This window comes from Phocoena sinus, chromosome 12 (assembly GCF_008692025.1).
Source record: "Phocoena sinus isolate mPhoSin1 chromosome 12, mPhoSin1.pri, whole genome shotgun sequence".
NCBI lineage: Eukaryota > Metazoa > Chordata > Mammalia > Artiodactyla > Phocoenidae > Phocoena > Phocoena sinus.
Genome location: NC_045774.1, coordinates 16,109,088 through 16,127,213, shown reverse-complemented (window position 1 = coordinate 16,127,213; position 18,126 = coordinate 16,109,088). Strand labels below are relative to the sequence as shown.

The window sequence follows — 18,126 nt, the reverse complement described above, 5'->3', positions numbered from 1 at the left end:
ATCCATTAAAAGTCAAATTATTGTTATTTTACATGTAATAGGTATTTATCAAGTGCCTACAATTTTCAGGGTTAAAAATAGATACAAGATGGTACAAAAATGTTTACCCTCAAGGAGATTGCAGTTTAATTGAGAAATGTACTTTATCATGAAAAATCTAAAACGCTGAATTTTTCCAAGTGAAAAATGAAATGAACTCATCTAACAAAAAAAGATTCCCCTTTAGTGTGAAATGATTTATAAATACAAAGTAATAATATGTAAGCTCCTGACGTAGTTTATTCCCTTTGTTTCCTTCCTTCACACTTCACTCATGGTAGTAATTTACTTAATGCCCTTTGAAGTAGTACAAAAAGTAATTTCAGTTCCATTACGATTTAAATAATTTAGGATTCCAGAATAGGGAAAATTAATGTGATTTGGCTGAATAATTAAAATATTATTACAATGCAAATATTACAAATGAAGCTGCAGCATAGTCGTTACCTGTGCCTTATTATGGTTTAACTACTTGTATATAATTGGATATTATTTTAATTTTATCAAGGTATACATGCTTGTGTGTGTGTGTGTATATATACACACACACACATATATTCTATGTATAACTACTCTATATAGACCACAGTAATGTATCTAGGTATAGGTCTTTTTTTTTTTAATCGTCCATTTTTCTGCATTCATTGGACCTTCAGTTTGAAGGCTAGCGTCTCCCTTCAGACCAGGAAATCTCCTGGTTTCCAGTTTCTTATTGCCTCTTTCCAGAACTTATTTTAATCAGCTATATAACGTCCTGGACCAATTTTCTATTTATTTCTCATTGTCATATTCTCAGTATATCCCACCTCCTTGTCCTTCTGTTTTGTAGTTGAGATTTCCTTAAATTTTCTTTCAGTCCATGTATGAAATGTTCATTTCAGCAGTAATGTTTTTAATTTCTAAGAGCTAGTTCTCCGATTCCTTTTTCATAGCCGATTGCTGTTTTATTAAGGATGCTCATTGTCTGAACTCTCTTAATGGTGTTCATTAGAAGTTGAGTTCTCTCATCTCCCTATTCAGTTATATTCACTTAGTCTGGGTTTAGTCTTTCTCTTTATCTAGGTCTTTCACATGTCAGATGTTCCTCAAACGTGTGGTGATCCTTGGCTATTGCTTCATATTTGAGAATGAAGGACTATGAGGGCTAAAAGCCCTGGGTAAGCAAGTGAGACTCATCACTTGGCAGACTTTGCTTTGTGAGGAATAAGTGAAGAGCCTTCTGCTGCAAGAGAACACTCCACTGTCACCACCTAGCATTCTTTGTGTATGGGAACCAGCTTGAGAAATGTGTGTTTGAAGGAGCCTTAAGAATAAGCATACAGCTACCTGCCCTTCCACAGGATGGGGAGAGATCAGCTGTTCCATAAAGAGACATCCAATTAACCCCCTTTTCTGGCCCACTCCTCACTTCTGCCTTCTGTTGTTACCTTCATTCTCCAAAGTCTGGAGCCTCTTTAGGTTTCTGCAGGCAAGTTAGCTGCCTCTTTGCAGTACAGTACTTGTCTATGAGACTGTAGCTTCCTCCTTCATAAACCTATGCCACTTCATCTACTTTCATTCTCCAGAAACTTGTTGAAATTTCTCGTCCATTTATTGCCTTCTTCCTATTTTTTATCATTGTTGGATTCTATCAGTTTTATTCCTCTGTCATTTTCATGGGGTTTCGGGAGGCAGAAGATTATGTAAATGCAATGCTCAATCATCTTTAAATGGAAGTCCTCTCTAATATAATTGATTCTTCGTATTTAATTGTTATAACTCCTTACTTTGAGGTTCTCTCCCTGCCCTTGTGGTATGAATTTTGACCACTCAGAGTGTAATATAGGTTGGGTTTCAATTTCTTAGAAAATCTGTTCTTATCCCCTCTCCATATATAATATTAAATAATATAACAAATGTATATCTTATTTTCCAATTCAGTGCACATATGAATTATCACGTATCATTAGAACCACTAAGTAAATGTGTTTTAGAAGAGTAGCCCCCGCTCGCGGCAACTAGAGAAAGCCTGTGCACAGCAATGAAGACCCAGCGCAGCCAAAAATAAAATAAATAAATAAATGTATTTTTTAAAAGTTGTGGGTTTTTTTTTTTTTTACATATTTAGGAAAAAACTTTTAGGGAGAAAATCTCCATTACTTTTAAGAAATACTGCTTTTAAGTAATCATTAATTTGAACAAATGTCTAATGCCACTTGAGACATGTTGGTAGGTAGTTAAGGTTTAGAAACGAAGGAAAGTGTATTACGTACTCCTAGTTCTCCTTTGCCTTGCCCTTCATTCCCACTTCGTGCCTCCGTCTTTCTCCTCTTATTATCCCACTCAAAAATTAACAGCCCACTCCTCATCTTTTTTAAGAGAATAAAATAAACCCTAATGCAGAATTCTTATATTTTGGAAATAGAGGGATAAAAGTCTGCAATTCATATAAAATAAACCAAATTAATAAAAGCCTGACAGAACAAGCTTGGGGTAGGTATGGAGGTACAGAGACATGGTGAGTTTTCTACCAGGAACATGTGTACCTCCAAAAACACTGCCCTGTGTTCTTAGAATATATATTAAAATGGGAGAGAGGGTAGCAAGAATCAGTCATGGTTTTTAAAACTTGAAACATAATGCCCTAATACTCTTTTCTTCCAATAAGTAAGAAAGAAAAATTACAGAGGAAATACCTGTGGATTATATTAGTGTCAAATTTTTGTTGGGAAAAATTATGTATTGTTTAAAGTTAATTTTAAAGTACTTGAGCCTAACTAGCCTCCCGCACCTCACACCCTAATTCTGATTCTAGAATACACTACCAGATTGAATGGCCTGAATGTATATAGCCTTTTCCTTATTTTTTAGATTCATGGAAATTTGAGTTTGATTGATGATGACTGTTTAGCATTAATCTAATCTGTTTAATCGACTTGACTTTTTCATTTTTAGAGGTTATTTATTGTATTTTCCAAAATCTGCCTGTTTTCTCATGGTAGAATCATCCCAAGCTGCCTTTTAATAGAAGTCTATTCAGGTATCTTCACTACCAGTCCAGTGTCCTAAGAAGTGAAGCTCACATTGTCCAGAGATGGCAGGAACATATACCAATTTTTATGGTTTAATAAGGTTTCCCAAGCAATTCATCATTCATGCGACAAGATTGATTGCTTATTTTCTTTCCTTATGAAATCTTAGGAAAATATTTTCACAAAATGTAATTGCAATATAAGAAGATGTGTTTGATTTATCTGAATGGTATTGTTTTTAATTTGCAGTTTGAGGAATTTAATGTTAACATTCATATGAATTGAAATCAGTTTTATTTGTTGTATACATCAAAATGGATTTAACCTAACTCATGTTCCCTTCTAAAATATCTATAACATGTCTATATTAGGATACCTTATGTATAGTCCAAACATGTCAGACTTTTTGGAGTAGAGGGGCTTATCCTTTCAAGGGGTCAAATTTGAATTAAATAGTAAGTAGGTTAATTGACTCTACTAGACCTTTTGAGCGGTTATAGGCAAAAATGCTGTCATTGGCCATATTAAAACCTCCCCCCCCCAAAAAATGAGTGACATTTGTATGCTTAAATGATTAAAATAATTTTCAAGTAAAAAATTTTGAAATTTTAAATGTTTAACTCACAATATTTTGTGTTATTGTTATCTTTGGGGTTCTTGGCAGCCTCTTGTTTGTCACAGAAGTAGTCATTTGTTTTGTTTTCCCAAGGCTGTTTAAAGGTTAATTGACTAACCTGGGTGGGTCCTCATATTTACTAATATGTATTGCAGCTCTTTTGGTACATCAGAAGGCCAGAATGGAACGACTTCAAAGAGAACTTGAGATTCAAAAGAAAAAGCTGGATAAACTAAAATCTGAGGTCAATGAAATGGAAAATAATCTAACTCGAAGGCGTCTGAAAAGATCAAATTCCATATCCCAAATACCTTCAGTAAGTCTCTTTCTCTAACTGTTGTGCCTGCTATGCTTGAACATGAGAATAGGCAATCTGTCATAAGTATAAAAGCTTGATCTTATTTTCTAGAAATGCTCTTAATTCATACTTCTTTCTCTGTCCTTACCTCCCCCTGCAAAATTTCACTCTTTCTTAGCTAATAACACAAGAGTTCAATGTAGATCCTTCTCACATGGAATTATTTTTCAGCTCGAAGAAATGCAGCAATTGAGAAGTTGTAATAGACAACTCCAGATTGACATTGACTGCTTAACCAAAGAAATTGATCTTTTTCAAGCCAGAGGTAAAGTTCAATGCATACTCAGCTGAAATTCATTTTTACCAACTCTTTTCCCATGGCTAAAACCAGACTTATCAATTGTGATCTTACTGTTTCAGATTTGACTTTGGAGCGTATAGTGCTACTTGGATTTTTGTTTTCACTCACTCTCCACTTGCCCCCAAAGTTATGTATTTGGTTGAGGAGTAATTTGATACATTGTATAGCCTTCAAATCCCCTTTAGTCATGTGTTAAGGGAAGACAGTGATTAGTATGTCTGGCTGTATTGTCAAGTATTGCTGTTATGTATTAGTATAATCTGGTACAATATTTAATGAGATTAAGATGTACGTACCTCATATACCTTTTTCCCTTTCAAGAATTATGCTTTTAAGAACATAATTTAAAAGGCATCGCCACCCTAATGGTACTTTCTTAATTGCTAAAATAGAGAAGAAAATAAAAATACGGCTTATATATTTTTAGGACAATGATAGCTTATTATACTTGAGCTATTCTTGACAAGCAATAACTGCTTATTGTAAAACAAAAAATGTTTACAATTCAGTTCGATAGACAACTAAAAGGAATATTTATAACTTAAACCTAATTCTGAAGTTTAGAAATAATAGAAATATATAGAATGGAAAAGACAGGAAAGGGAAGAAGCCAAAAAATAAGCCCTTAATCATACTTCTTAGTATGTGCCAAAATCCATTAAACTGAAAGATGATTTGTTTTATTTTAGTAAGTAAGCTGTTTATCTTGAAACATTCATTGAAAATGCCATAATTTAACTTTGGAGAGAAAAAGGAAGTTAGTGCCAGTCTAGAAACTATAAGTCTTGAACTTGTTCCTTTTGTTTAAAATCTGAAGCATTGTATTACATTACTACAAGGTTTTTATACTTACTTGAAGCCAAGCTATTTAGTTGCTTAAGACCATGTTAAAATTGTATTTTAAATTGTTAAATTTTAAGTTATCTTGTCACATAGAACAGGGGTCTAGTTCTAATTCTGTTACTGTCTTACTGGCATTAATTTGACTTCTTCCCCAATTTACCACTTAGACCTCTGTTATGGGTACTATATTATACCTATCTCAGCTGTTTTTGAAGCCCTGACATGTCATTTGACATTAGAGGTGCAAAAAGTATTTATTTCTTCTATTTATACTGTGATATTTTTTAGAAAAAAGTATTTGGTTTTTTTTAACAATTTTTTTAATATTTTTGAGCTATAAGCATTGATATACTTACTTTTTATGTATTTCAGGACCACATTTTAATCCCAGCGCTATTCATAACTTTTATGACAATATTGGATTTGTAGGTCCTGTGCCACCAAAACCCAAAGGTTAGTGTGTCCAGTAAGCGTGAGAACTGTTGCATTTTGAAAAGCAAGGTTTTGGAAAACCTTCCACTCTAGAAGTGCTTCAAACTTCGGCATTCTTGGATGGATTCATTCGGAAGATATTTATTTTCACTTACATGCTGGGATTTGGAGGGGTGCAAAAATGTAATGTACTTAGCTCTTGAAAAGTAATATGCATGTCCTAAGGATTCATCATATACTCCCAAAATAGCAAATCTTGGCCAAAAAAAAAAAAAGATCACCAGGTGCGGAAACTTGCATTCTTTGAAATTTTAGACAAACATTAAGGAAGACACCTTAGGAAAGTTTATTTTTCGTGAGTATTCTGTCCTATATAGTTTACGCATAGTTGTCTGTAATCAAAATACTCTGAATTTCAGACGAATGGTTTTTTAAAATAATTACCTATTATCATTTTTACATCACTGATATTCACAGACTGTATAGACACCAAACTAAGAAATGTGGGAACATTTGTGTGGGTTTTTTTACTCCAGGCATTAAAAAACATATAAAATGGGAATAAGAAAGAAACAAGTATGTTACTAGTTTTTTAGTTTGTTACAAGAATTTTCATAGTCTCTTTCAGTATCCTTTGCTGTCCACTCATTTTTGTTCAAGTGTAATTTAATTAGGCCTAGCTTTATCTTCATATTTTTTAATTTAAATGTCTTTAAACATCGTTAGCTGGAACGTAATGAACTCTTATTACAAAGGAGTAAAAGTGAGATTAGGGTATTTGGCATAGTACGTGGGGAAGCCAGTGTTCAGACATTGGATGTTATTTGGATGTTAATTGAATATAGGGATAAAGAAAACAGTGGTGTAGGCTAGCTTCCTAAAATAAGCAAAGTGGGTATTTTAGCCTCTAAATGAGTTGCCTTAATACACTCTTTTTTACTGTCTTTCAAAAACTAAAATTTTCATATAAAAAGATTCTGTTTTGTTTCCACATAATCCAGTACCAGTACCTATGTGTTGAGGTTAGGAGGGAGGTGGAATATAGATGATATAAGATTTGTCTTGAGAGTTGTAGAAGCAGGATAAGTGCCTGAGGATTTATTTCACCGTTCTCCCATGATAAAAAGTTCGAAAAGAAAAACTCCAGTACTTAAAAACCTTTGCACAAAAGATAGAAGCTTGTGTACTGGCTACTTTGGGAGAAATAAAGAATCAGTCATTTTTGCCTTAAAGCTAAAATAGGGAGTTACTAGTTTCACTTATAGAGGTTTACTTAGTTCTTGAAATCAGTTCTGCTTCTCAATGCAGGGGTGTTTTTTTTTTTTTTTTTTTAACATCTTTATTGGAGTATAATTGCTTTACAGTGGTGTGTTAGTTTCTGCTGTATAACAAAGTGAATCAGCTATATATATATATACATACATCCCCATATCTCCTCCCTCTTGTGTCTCCCTCCCACCCTCCCTATCCCACCCCTCTAGGTGGTCACAAAGCACCGAGCTGATCTCCCTGTGCTATGCAGCTGCTTCCCACTAGCTATGTGTTTTACATTTGGTAGCGTATATATGTCCGTGCCACTCTCTCACTTTGCCCCAGCTTACCCTTTCCCCTCTCCGTGTCGTCAAGTCCATTCTCTACGTCTGCGCATCTTTATTCCTGTCCTGCCCCTAGGTTCTTCATAACCATTTTTCTTTTTTTTTAGATTCCATATATATGTGTTAGCATACGGTATTTGTTTTTCTCTTTCTGACTTAACTTCATTCTGTATGACAGTCTCTAGGTTCATACACCTCACTACAAATAACCCAATTTCGTTTCTTTTTATGGCTGAGTAATATTCCATTGTATATATGTGCCACATCTTTATCCATTCATCTGTCGATGAACACTTAAGTTGCTTCCATGTCCTGGCTATTGTAAGTAGAGCTGCAGTGAACATTGTGGTACGTGACTCTTTTTGAATTACGGTTTTCTCAGGGTATATGCCCAGTAGTGGGATTGCTGGGTTGGATTGTATGGTAGTTCTATTTTTAGTTTTTTGAGGAACCTCCATACTGTTCCCCATACTGGCTGTATCAATTTACATTCCCACCAACAGTGCAAGAGGGTTTCCTTTTCTCCACACCCTCTCCAGCATTTATTGTTTGTAGGTTTTTTGATGATGGCCATTCTGACCAGTGTGAGGGGATACCTCATTATAGTTTTGATTTGCATTTCTCTAATGATTAGTGATGTGAGCATCCTTTCATGTGTTTGTTGGCAACCTGTATATCTTCTTTGGAGAAATGTCTATTTAGGTCTTCTGCCCATTTTTGGATTGGGTTGTTTGTTTTTTTGATATTGAGCTGCATGAGCTGCTTGTATGTTTTGGAGATTAATCCTTTGTCAGTTGCTTCATTTGCAAATATTTTCTCGCATTCTGAGGGTTGTCTTTTTGTCTTGTTTATGTTTTCCTTTGCTGTGCAAAAGCTTTTAAGTTTCATTAGGTACCATTTGTTTATTTTTGGTTTTATTTCCATTTCTCTAGGAGGTGGGTCAAAACAGATCTTGCTGTGGTTTATGTCATGGAGCGTTCTGCCTGTGTTTTCTTCTAAGAGTTTTATAATGTCTGGCCTTACATTTAGATCTTTAATCCATTTTGAGTTTATTTTTGTGTATGGTGTTCGGGAGTGTTCTAATTTCATTCTTTTACATGTGGCTGTCCAGTTTTCCCAGCACCACTTATTGAAGAGGCTGTCTTTTCTCCATTGTATATCCTTGCCTCCTTTATCAAAGATAAGGTGACCATAGGTGCATGGGTTTATCTCTGGGCTTTCTATCCTGTTCCATTGATCTATATTTCTGTTTTTGTGCCAGTACCATACTTTCTTGTTTACTGTCGCTCTGTAGTATAGTCTGAAGTCAGGGAGCCTGATTCCTCCAGCTCCGTTTTTCTTTCTCAGGATTGCTTAGGCTCTTCGGGGTCTTTTTTGTTTTCATACAAATTGTGAAATTTTTTGTTTTAGTTCTATGAAAAATGCCATATGTAGTTTGATAGGGATTGCACTGAATCTGTAGACTGCTTTGGGTAGTATAGTCATTTTCACAGTGTTGATTCTTCCAGTCCAAGAACATAGTATAACTCTCCATCTGTTTGTATCATCTTTAGTTTCTTTCTTCAGTGTCTTAGATTTCTGCATACAGATCTTTTGTCTCCTTAGGTAGGTTTATTCCTAGGTATTTTATTCTTTTTGTTGCAATGGTAAATGGGAGTGTTTCCTTAATTTCTCTTTCAGATTTTTCATCATTAGTGTACAGAAATGCCAGAGATTTCTGTGCGTTAATTTTGTATCCTGCTACTCTACCAAATTCATTGATTAGCTCTAGTATTTTTCTGATAGCATCTTTAGGATTCTCTATGCATAGTATCATGTCATCTTCAAACAATGACAATTTTACTTCTTCTTTTCCGATTTGGATTCCTTTTATTTCTTTTTCTTCTCTGATCGCTGTGGCTAAAACTTCCAAAACTATGTTGAATAATAGTGGTGAGAGTGGGCAACCTTGTCTTGTTCCTGATCTTAGTGGAAATGGTTTCAGTTTTTCACCATTGAGAATGATGTTGGCTGTGGGTTTGTCATATATGGCTTTTATTATGTTGAGGTGAGTTCCCTCTCTCCCTACTTTCTGCAGGGTTTTTATCATAAATGGGTGTTGGATTTTGTCGAAAGCATTTTCTGCATCTATTGAGATGATCATATGGTTTTTCTCCTTTAATTTGTTAATATCGTTTATCACATTGATTGATTTGTGTATATTGAAGAATCCTTGCATTCCTGGGATTAACCCCACTTGATCATGGTGTATGATCCTTTTAATGTGCTGTTGGATTCTGTTTGCCAGTATTTTGTTGAGGATTTTTGCATCTATGCTCATCAGTTATACTGGCCTGTAGTTTTCCTATTTTTGTGGCATCTTTGTCTGGTTTTGGTAGCAGGGTGATGGTGGCCTCATGGAATGAGTTTGGGAGTGTTCCTCCTTCTGCTATATTTTGGAAGTGTTTGAGAAGGATAGGTGTTAGCTCTTCTCTAAATGTTTGATAGAATTCGCCTGTGAAGCCATCTGGTCCTGGGCTTTTGTTGGAAGATTTTTAATCATAGTCTCAATTTCAGTGCCTGTGATTGGTCTGTTTATATTTTCTGTTTCTTCCTGGTTCAGTCTTGGAAGGTTTTGCTTTCCTAAGAACGTGTCCATTTCTTCCAGGTTGTCCATTTTATTGGCATATAGTTGCTTGTAGTAATCTCTCATGCTCCTTTGTGTTTCTGCATTGTCAGTTATTACTTCTCCTTTTTCATTTCTAATTCTATTGATTTGAGTCTTCTCCCTTTTTTCTTGATGAGTCTGACTAATGGCTTATCAATTTTGTTTATCTTCTTAAAGAACCAGCTTTTAGTTTTATTGATCTTTGCTGTCGTTTCCTTCATTTCTTTTTCATTTATTTCTGATCTGATCTTTATGATTTCTTTCCTTCTACTAACTTTGGGGGGTTTTTGTTCTTTCTTTGATTGCTTTAGGTGTAAGTTTAGGTTGTTTATTTGAGATGTTTCTTGTTTCTGGAAGTAGCATTGCATTGCGATAAACTTCCCTCTGAGAACTGCTTTTGCTGCATCCCATAGGTTTTGGGTGATCATGTTTTCATTGTCATTTGTTCCTAGGTATTTTTTGGTTTCTTCTTTGATTTCTTCAGTGATCTCTTGGTTATTTAGTAGTGTATTGTTTAGCCTCCATGTGTTTGAATTTTTTACAGATTTTTTCCCGTAATTGATATCTAGTCTCATAGTGTTGAGGTCGGAAAAGATACTTGATACAATTTCAATTTTCTTAAATTCACCAAGGCTTGATTTGTGAGCCAAGATATGTTCTATCCTGGAGAATATTCCATGAGCACTTGCGAAGAAAGTGTAATCTGCTGTTTTTGGATGGAATGGCCTACAAATATCAATTAAGTCCATCTTATTTAATGTATCATTTAAAGCTTGTGTTTCCTTGTTTATTTTCATTTTGGATGATCTGTCCATCGGTGAAAGTGAGGTGTTAAAGTCCCCAACTATGATTGTGTTACTGTCGATTTCCCCTTTTATGGCTGTTAGTATTTGCCTTATGTATTGAGGTGCTGCTATGTTGGGTGCATAAATGTTTACAGTTGTTATATCTTCTTCTTGGATTGATCCCTTGATCATTATGTAGTGTCTTCTTTGTCTCTTCTGATAGTCTTTATTTTAAAGTCTATTTTGTCTGATATGAGAATTGCTACTCCAGCTTTCTTTTGGTTTCCATTTGCATGGAATATCTTTCTCCATCCTCTCACTTTCAGTCTGTATGTGTCCCTAGGTCTGAAGTGGGTCTCTTTTAGACAGCATATATGTGTCCTGTTTTTGTATCCATTCATCCAGTCTGTGTCTTTTGGTTGGAGCATTTAATCCATTTACATTTAAGGTAGTTATCGATATGTATGTTCCTATTACCATTTTCTTAATTCTTCTGGGTTTGTTATTGTAAGTCTTTTCCTTCTCTTGTGTTTCCTGCCTAGAGAAGTTCCTTTAGCACTTGTTGTAGAGCTGGTTTGGTGGTGCTGAATTCTCTTAGCTTTTGCTTTATCTCTAAAGGTTTTAATTTCTCTGTGGAATCTGGGTGAGATCCTTGCTGGGTAGAGTAATCTTGGTTGTAGGTTTTCCCCTTTCATCAGTTTAAATATGTCCTGCCACTCCCTTCTGGCTTGCAGAGTTTCTGCTGAAAGAGCAGCTGTTATCCTTATGGGGGTTCCCTTGTATGTTAATTGTTACTTTTCACTGCTGCTTTTAATATTTTTTCTTTGTTTTTAATTTTGATAGTTTGATTAATATGTGTCTTGGCGTGTTTTTCCTTGGATTATCCTGTATGGGACTGTCTGTGCTTCCTGGACTTGATTGACTATTTCCTTACCCATATTAGGGAAGTTTTCAACTATAATCTCTTCAGATATTTTCTCACTCCCTTTCTTTTTCTCTTCTGCTTCTGGGACCCCTATAATTCGAATGTTGGTGTGTTCAGTGTTGTCTCAGAGGTCTCTAGGACTTTCCTCAATTCTTTTCATTCTTTTTTCTTTATTCTGCTCTGAGGTAGTTATTTCCACTATTTTATCTTCCAGGTCACTTATCCGTTCTTCTGCCTCAGTTATTCTGCTATTGATTTCTTCTAGAGAATTTTAAATTTCATTTATTGTGTTATATGTCATTGTTTGTTTCCTCTTTCGTTCTTCCAAGTCCTTGTTAAAGGTTTCTTGTATTTTCTCCATTCTATTTCCAAGATTTTGGATCATCTTTACTATCATTACTCTGAATTCTTTTTCAGGTAGACTGCCTATTTCCTCTTCATTTGTTTGGTCTGGTGTGTTTTTACCTTGCTCCTTCATCTGCTGTGTGTTTCTCTGTCTTATCTTGCTTAATTTACTGTGTTTGGAGTCTCCTTTTCACAGGCTGCAGGTTTGTAGTTCCCATGTTTTTGGTGTCTGACCCCAGTGGCTAAGGTTGGTTCAGTGGGTTGTGCAGGCTTCCTGGTGGAGCGGACTGGTGCCTGTGTTCTGGTGGATGAGGCTGGATCTTGCCTTTCTGGTGGGCAGGACCACGTCCAGTTGTGTGTTTTGGGGTGTCTGTGACCTTATTATGATTTTAGGCAGCCTGTCTGCTAATGGGTGGGGTTGTGTTCCTGTCTTGCTAGTTGTTTGGCATAGGGTGCCCAGCACTGTAGTTTACTGGGTGAAGCACTGAGTGGAGCTGAGTCTTAGTGTTGAGATGGAGGTCTCTGGGAGAGCTTTCGCTGTTTGATATTACGTGGGGCTGGGAGGCCTCTAGTCGTCCAGTGTCCTGAACTTGGCTCTCCCACCTCAGAGGCTCAGGCCTGACATCCGGCCAGAGCACCAAGACCCTGTCAGCACCCGATCTCGCTTCGGAAGACAGGGCTGGGCCTGGAGAGAGACAGAAGACGTGGAAGTGTGTGGGTGGTCTCTGCAGTCAGAAGTCCTGAGTTCCAGTGCTGACTTTCCTGCTAACGGGTCTTTAGCCTCTGTTTATCTGCTAGTGTTGGAGGGTCTCCTGCAGAGTCGGCGGTGGCTGTGGCTCACTATGGGGACAAGGACACTGGCAGCAGAAGTTCTGGGAAGTTCTCCTTGACGTGAGCCCTCCCAGAGTCTGCCATTAGCTCCACCAAAGAGCCCCATCCCATGACTCTTTTTGAATTATGATTTTCTCAGGGTATATGCCCCGTAGTGGGATTGCTGGGTTGTATGGTAGTTCTATTTTTAGTTTTTTAAGGAACCTCCATACTGTTCTCTGTAGTGGCTGTATCAGTTTACATTTCCACCAACAGACAATGCAGGGTTTTTTATAGGTTTTTGTTTGTTTGTTTGTTTGTTTACTTTTGCGGTATGTGGGCCTCTCACTGTTGTGGCCTCTCCCGTTGCGGAGCACAGGCTCCGGATGCGCAGGCTCAGCGGCCATGGCTCATGGGCCCAGCCGCTCCGCGGCATGTGGGACCTTCCCGGACCGGGGCACGAACCCGTGTCCCCTGCATCGGCAGGCGGACTCTCAACCACTGCGCCACCAGGGAAGCCCAATGCAGGGTTTTTTAACAGCTAAAATGAAGTGTGGCAATCACAAGTCATCCTGTGCCACCTAATTTCCTTTTTTCAATTCTGGTGGTTACTTAGTTTCCAAATACCACTCATAAATAAGAGTCATAATTCTAAGTACCAAAAGAGATCGTGCAGATGTAAGAAAACCATTGGAGATTTTTCCATTTAAAAAAAAATTTAGGTCCTCTATTGATACCTTAGATATTACTTAAATAATGAAGAAGATTCTGGCACTTATTAATAGATTGAAGTGTTAATATAGATTGAATAGCCTTCCTAAAAAACCTTTGTAGTTAAACAAAAAGGAAAGACAAGGTTTTATTGAAAATGTGCCAGGTAGGAATGTTTTCTAACCTCGGTGAGACCAAAATTCTAGTAAGTAGACTGGATTATCCCCAGATTAAAACAGTTATGCTATAAAATGTTTCCCAGGTATGGAGTGTGAAATAATTGTAGATGGTAAAAAGTCAAACTTTTTTTTAACTGTATTTATTTTAATGTGTTTTAGAGGATACTAATTAGTACTGTCAGACCCTTGATTTTTCAAATATTTTTACTTAGGTAAACCTTAAATAGATATTTGTTTTAAAGTTATTCAATTTAAAGAAAATTACTGTATAAATAGTACTTCCATGCTGCCCATGCATGTGCCAGAAATTATGGTGATGCCTAAAAAATTCTGACCAATGCTTAAAGTGGGAATTTTGCAATAAAGTGTTTAATGCCAAACAGTAAAGTGCTGCTAAAGGGGTACAAAGTACCAAACATAACTTAATGATTTTAAATTTGTTATAGAAACTTGATATTTTCATCTACTATATACAATAGTTTGTCTTTTAAAATAGCAGAAAAGGATTTAGTTATCAACTCCATGGAGCAGGTAGAATTTTCAAATTAATATACATTGTCTTAACATAGTTTGGAAACCACAAATTATAAACCTTGACTGGAGAGATCCAACAATGCATGCTCCTTTTACTTGAAACGTCTCCACAATAATTTGTAGGGATACTATTCTGAAATTATAAATGGTACCTCCCTCCCCCCAAAAAGTAGTTTCATAAACGTAATTTCATCTTAGATACAACCATGGAGGAATATAATTATTCCCTATATTTAAGTTACCTCTCTACATTCAAACATTCTAGAACATTGGCCTCATAAAGCTGTAGTGACTTTATTTTATAGGTAAGAAAGATTAGATGTAGAGGTTATATGATTTATTATCTAAGATCACAGAGCAAAGACATTAGTAGTTAGTAACAGAGCCAGGAGTAGAACTCCATTCTCACAACTCTTAATCTTTAATCTAATAGTCTTTCCAGTGTTCCATAATAAATATGATTTTAAAATAAAGTGAGAAATAAAGTCTGGTAAACTTTTGTACTGATTTACTCCTCCAAGGTCTATTGTCGATATTTAGTTAAATAAATAAGATTTTAGAAATTAGTTCATCTTTATATTTCATTTGTGTTGTCCAGATAGAGAACATTTAACAAAAACTTCCATTCCTGGTAGAAAACAAAAATATAAATACTACTTCAGTGAGAAATGAAACTCAAACTTTAATCAGACATAAATGCACTAGCAGCATTACATTGTGGTTGGACACCTTTTCACCATATTAGGTGACATTATGGTAATCTTGGCTATTAGTTACCATATGAATTGACTTCCCTTTTCTCCTGCTATAAATTGGGGGAAATGATGCTCTTTTCCCCTTTGAGGAGATATTGAGGTGGTTATGTCATGTACATGTTGCTGTTCCCCAGCAGAGAAGTGCCAGCCTGATAGAGACAGGTTGTAAGGATCAAGCATGTGTGTCAGTTTCAGCTAGATGCTTCACTTGTTTAACAAGCTGTTTCATGCTGTGCAGTACAAATAGTGTTTAAAGTTGCCAGTAATTTATGACTTTGTGATTTTTGCTTCCTTACAGATCAAAGGTCCACCATCAAAACACCAAAGACTCAAGACACAGAAGATGATGAGGGGGCTCAGTGGAATTGTACTGCCTGTACTTTTTTGAACCATCCAGCCTTAATCCGTTGTGAACAGTGTGAGATGCCAAGGCATTTCTGAGCCAAGAGGCCCTATATCTTCCCTAAAACCACATCTGAAGTTCAAGAAACTAGTCTGTCATCAGGGGAAAAGTTTCACTGCTACATAGGATTTTGTCAAATTGAAGGTGTGACAAGATGGTGTTGTGCTAATGTTAAATGTCAGCCCACAGAGCTAATAATACCTCAGTCTAATGTCATGGGCAGTTGAAATTCATCACATGAAGGTAATCTGCTGAAAGACTTGGTTGCCCACTGCCTAACCATGTACAGTGTTACCAGTAGCCCATTAAGGATAATTCTCAATATATTAATACCTAGGTGTTCCCAGTACCTTTTCCCCTCATGTCACTACTGAATTTTGACAGGAGGAAGGAATAGAACAATGGCTTTTTTTTTTTAAAAAGCTTTCGGTGAAACACTACAAACATGAAGAAAAGGAACAAGGTTTAACTATTTAGAAACTGTTTGCTGCCATATAATGCCAATGGATAGGGGAAGAACTTCACAAATCTGTGGTACTCTTGGCTTTGTCTTTGTCTTCCCTGAAAACGTCTCCACTCTGTGAAGCCAGCATCTAGGGTCTAAAGATGAAAAGAAAAGCAGCATGCATTGTCTGTACAAACATGGAGTGAGATATCCCAAAGCCTTTCCTACTGTACAGATCTCTCGAGTCTGCTTTAAGTGATTTCTTTTCTTCCTTATTATTTTCTTGTATTTCTGTATGTATAGTGTAATAGTCTTTTGTTAACTAATTTTCTTTTTTCCTTTTAGTGATTAAGCACGATCGTGTCCCTTTTTAAGCCTTACCTGAGAGAAGCAATGCCTTAAAATAAAAAAAGCATTAATGAAATGAAACTATGCACAAAATAACTTTCCTCTACTTATTCTGTACTTTGCCCTCATGAGTGCCGATGTTCTGTGAAGACATACAGATGCTGCATAGTGAATTGCAGAAAATATTACAAGACTTAACGTCTATAGGTCACACTATATACTGACTTTAGCAGTGGGTAACACAACACAGTGTTTTATCTTCCACAGGGAAGCTTAAAACAAAAGATATTTTTAACCCACTGACAGCAACAAGGTTAAGCTTGCTTTATCTGCCTCGTGTCCCACAGAACTCTCACGAGAGATTACTATTGGGAAAGTACAGTTTCAAAACCAGCAACAGCAGCAGTACCTACAGCCCTTTTTTCGGAGAGAAGTTTAAATGCTTTACTGTTGGGGCAATCCGTTTCTAAACCTGACTTGGTGGCAGTATCATGTATATTTATAAAACAAGGCTAGTCATATTTAGGACAACTGAAGAAGAGCTGGAAAAAAGAAAAACAAGCAAACTTGAACACTGAAGCAACCTCAAGCATCTCTTTATTTTGATGATATATTTTTATAAGGAAAATAAATATTCAGATGATCAGGAGTGTATATAACTAAATGAAATCAAGAAAAAGAAATAACAGTATGCATTTTAAAAAACAATTATGGAATTATATATCAGTGCTTAGAATGGGCCTAAGGGAAGTGCTGAAATGTAGCAAAAGATAGGAGGTAATGTAGACTGTCACCCACTGTAAATGTTTGCAAATGAATATTTTTAAATAAACAGGATTATTACAGGTGATTCTATATGAATGTCAAAGCCTTAACTTCCAGGCTTTGCATCTTGTATATGGGAAGAACTATGACAATCCTAGTTAATTAGACAAACTCAAAGCCCTTACATTTGATGCGTTTTGTTTTAAAAATAGGCCTTGTTTTTCAGCTTCATCTGCAGTTCTATGTGAAGATTGATAAATCAGTTTTTACTTGTTTTATTAATAAAACGTAATTTGGATATCTTGAGTTGATGGTTTTGTGATTTAGCTGGGTAAAAACTATCTTTGTAACAGATAAGTTATTTATAAAAATTAAAACACTTCTATTCTAACGTGGATTTTGTGACTTGTTTTTAAAGTCTGTGGGACAGGAGCTAATTTATGCCCCAGCAGAACCTTTGATAGTTAATATAAACCAGAGAAAACTCACTCTCCAGAGTCTTCTCATGACATCATGGCATTCCACTGCATTTCTTGGATTATTTGTATCAATTTCCGCAGGCTTCTTTTTAACTAATGAATGAAAGCAGTCATGTTTAAGCTAAGGCAGAAAAAGGAATATTGCTTTTCTCAGAGTTTATTATAGCTTTTTCTTTTGTTTCTTTTGGGGTTTTTAAGTGTGATTTCTTGGGCCATGTAGCCTGAGTAGTCGTTGAGGTAACGTTTGCTCTCGTATCATGTGTAAGTGCTGAGGATGGTGGTGCTTCTCTTGAAGAGAACCTTTACGTTGGGTTTTCAAAAAATTATAACTCCGTTTTTCTGAGCTTGAAAAGAGCAGAGTGGCCCTTGCTGACCTTGTTATGACATAACTTACAGAAAGCTCTGCCTTGCCCTGACTGGTCTTTTAAACCTAGTAGGACATAAATATTCTTTGCCAGGGAATATGAGGTCTGGATATGTGGGTGGTCTGGAGACTACCTTCAGGAATTATTGCACTAAAATAGAACTGCAGGTACTAAGAGCCTCAGATGGGAAGATGGACTTCGTTTCTCATTGCTGATCATCCTTGGGTGCTGACATGCTTTATATTGAAAGGGGAGGTGGGCAGTTAGCGGTTCATGTAAACTGGACTTCTCAGGAAAACTTTTTTTTTTAACAAAATGTTGGCCAGTATCTACTATATAACTAGTATGTTATACAAAGATGCATGCTGTATTGAGAATTTTTGTGGAAAAAATATAAACATTTATTTTTCTTTTAAAAGTTCCATTTTTTTTAAT

At 36.1% G+C, this 18,126-nt stretch overlaps 1 protein-coding gene across 2 annotated transcripts in view; it reads left to right on the top strand.

Moving 5' to 3' along the window:
• Positions 1 to 17,244, top strand: part of TAB2 (TGF-beta activated kinase 1 (MAP3K7) binding protein 2) — an 88,321-nt gene extending 71,077 nt beyond the window's left edge. The window contains exons 5-8 of one of the 2 annotated variants that reach the window (XM_032651203.1): positions 3,822 to 3,982; positions 4,196 to 4,289; positions 5,541 to 5,621; positions 15,185 to 17,244. In XM_032651203.1, the coding sequence (XP_032507094.1) occupies positions 3,822 to 3,982; positions 4,196 to 4,289; positions 5,541 to 5,621; positions 15,185 to 15,327 (479 nt within the window). In that variant the 3' untranslated portion in view covers positions 15,328 to 17,244. The remainder of the gene's footprint in view (positions 1 to 3,821; positions 3,983 to 4,195; positions 4,290 to 5,540; positions 5,622 to 15,184) is intronic. The other variant, XM_032651204.1, reaches the window with a different exon arrangement.
• Positions 17,245 to 18,126: the final 882 nt, after the last annotated feature.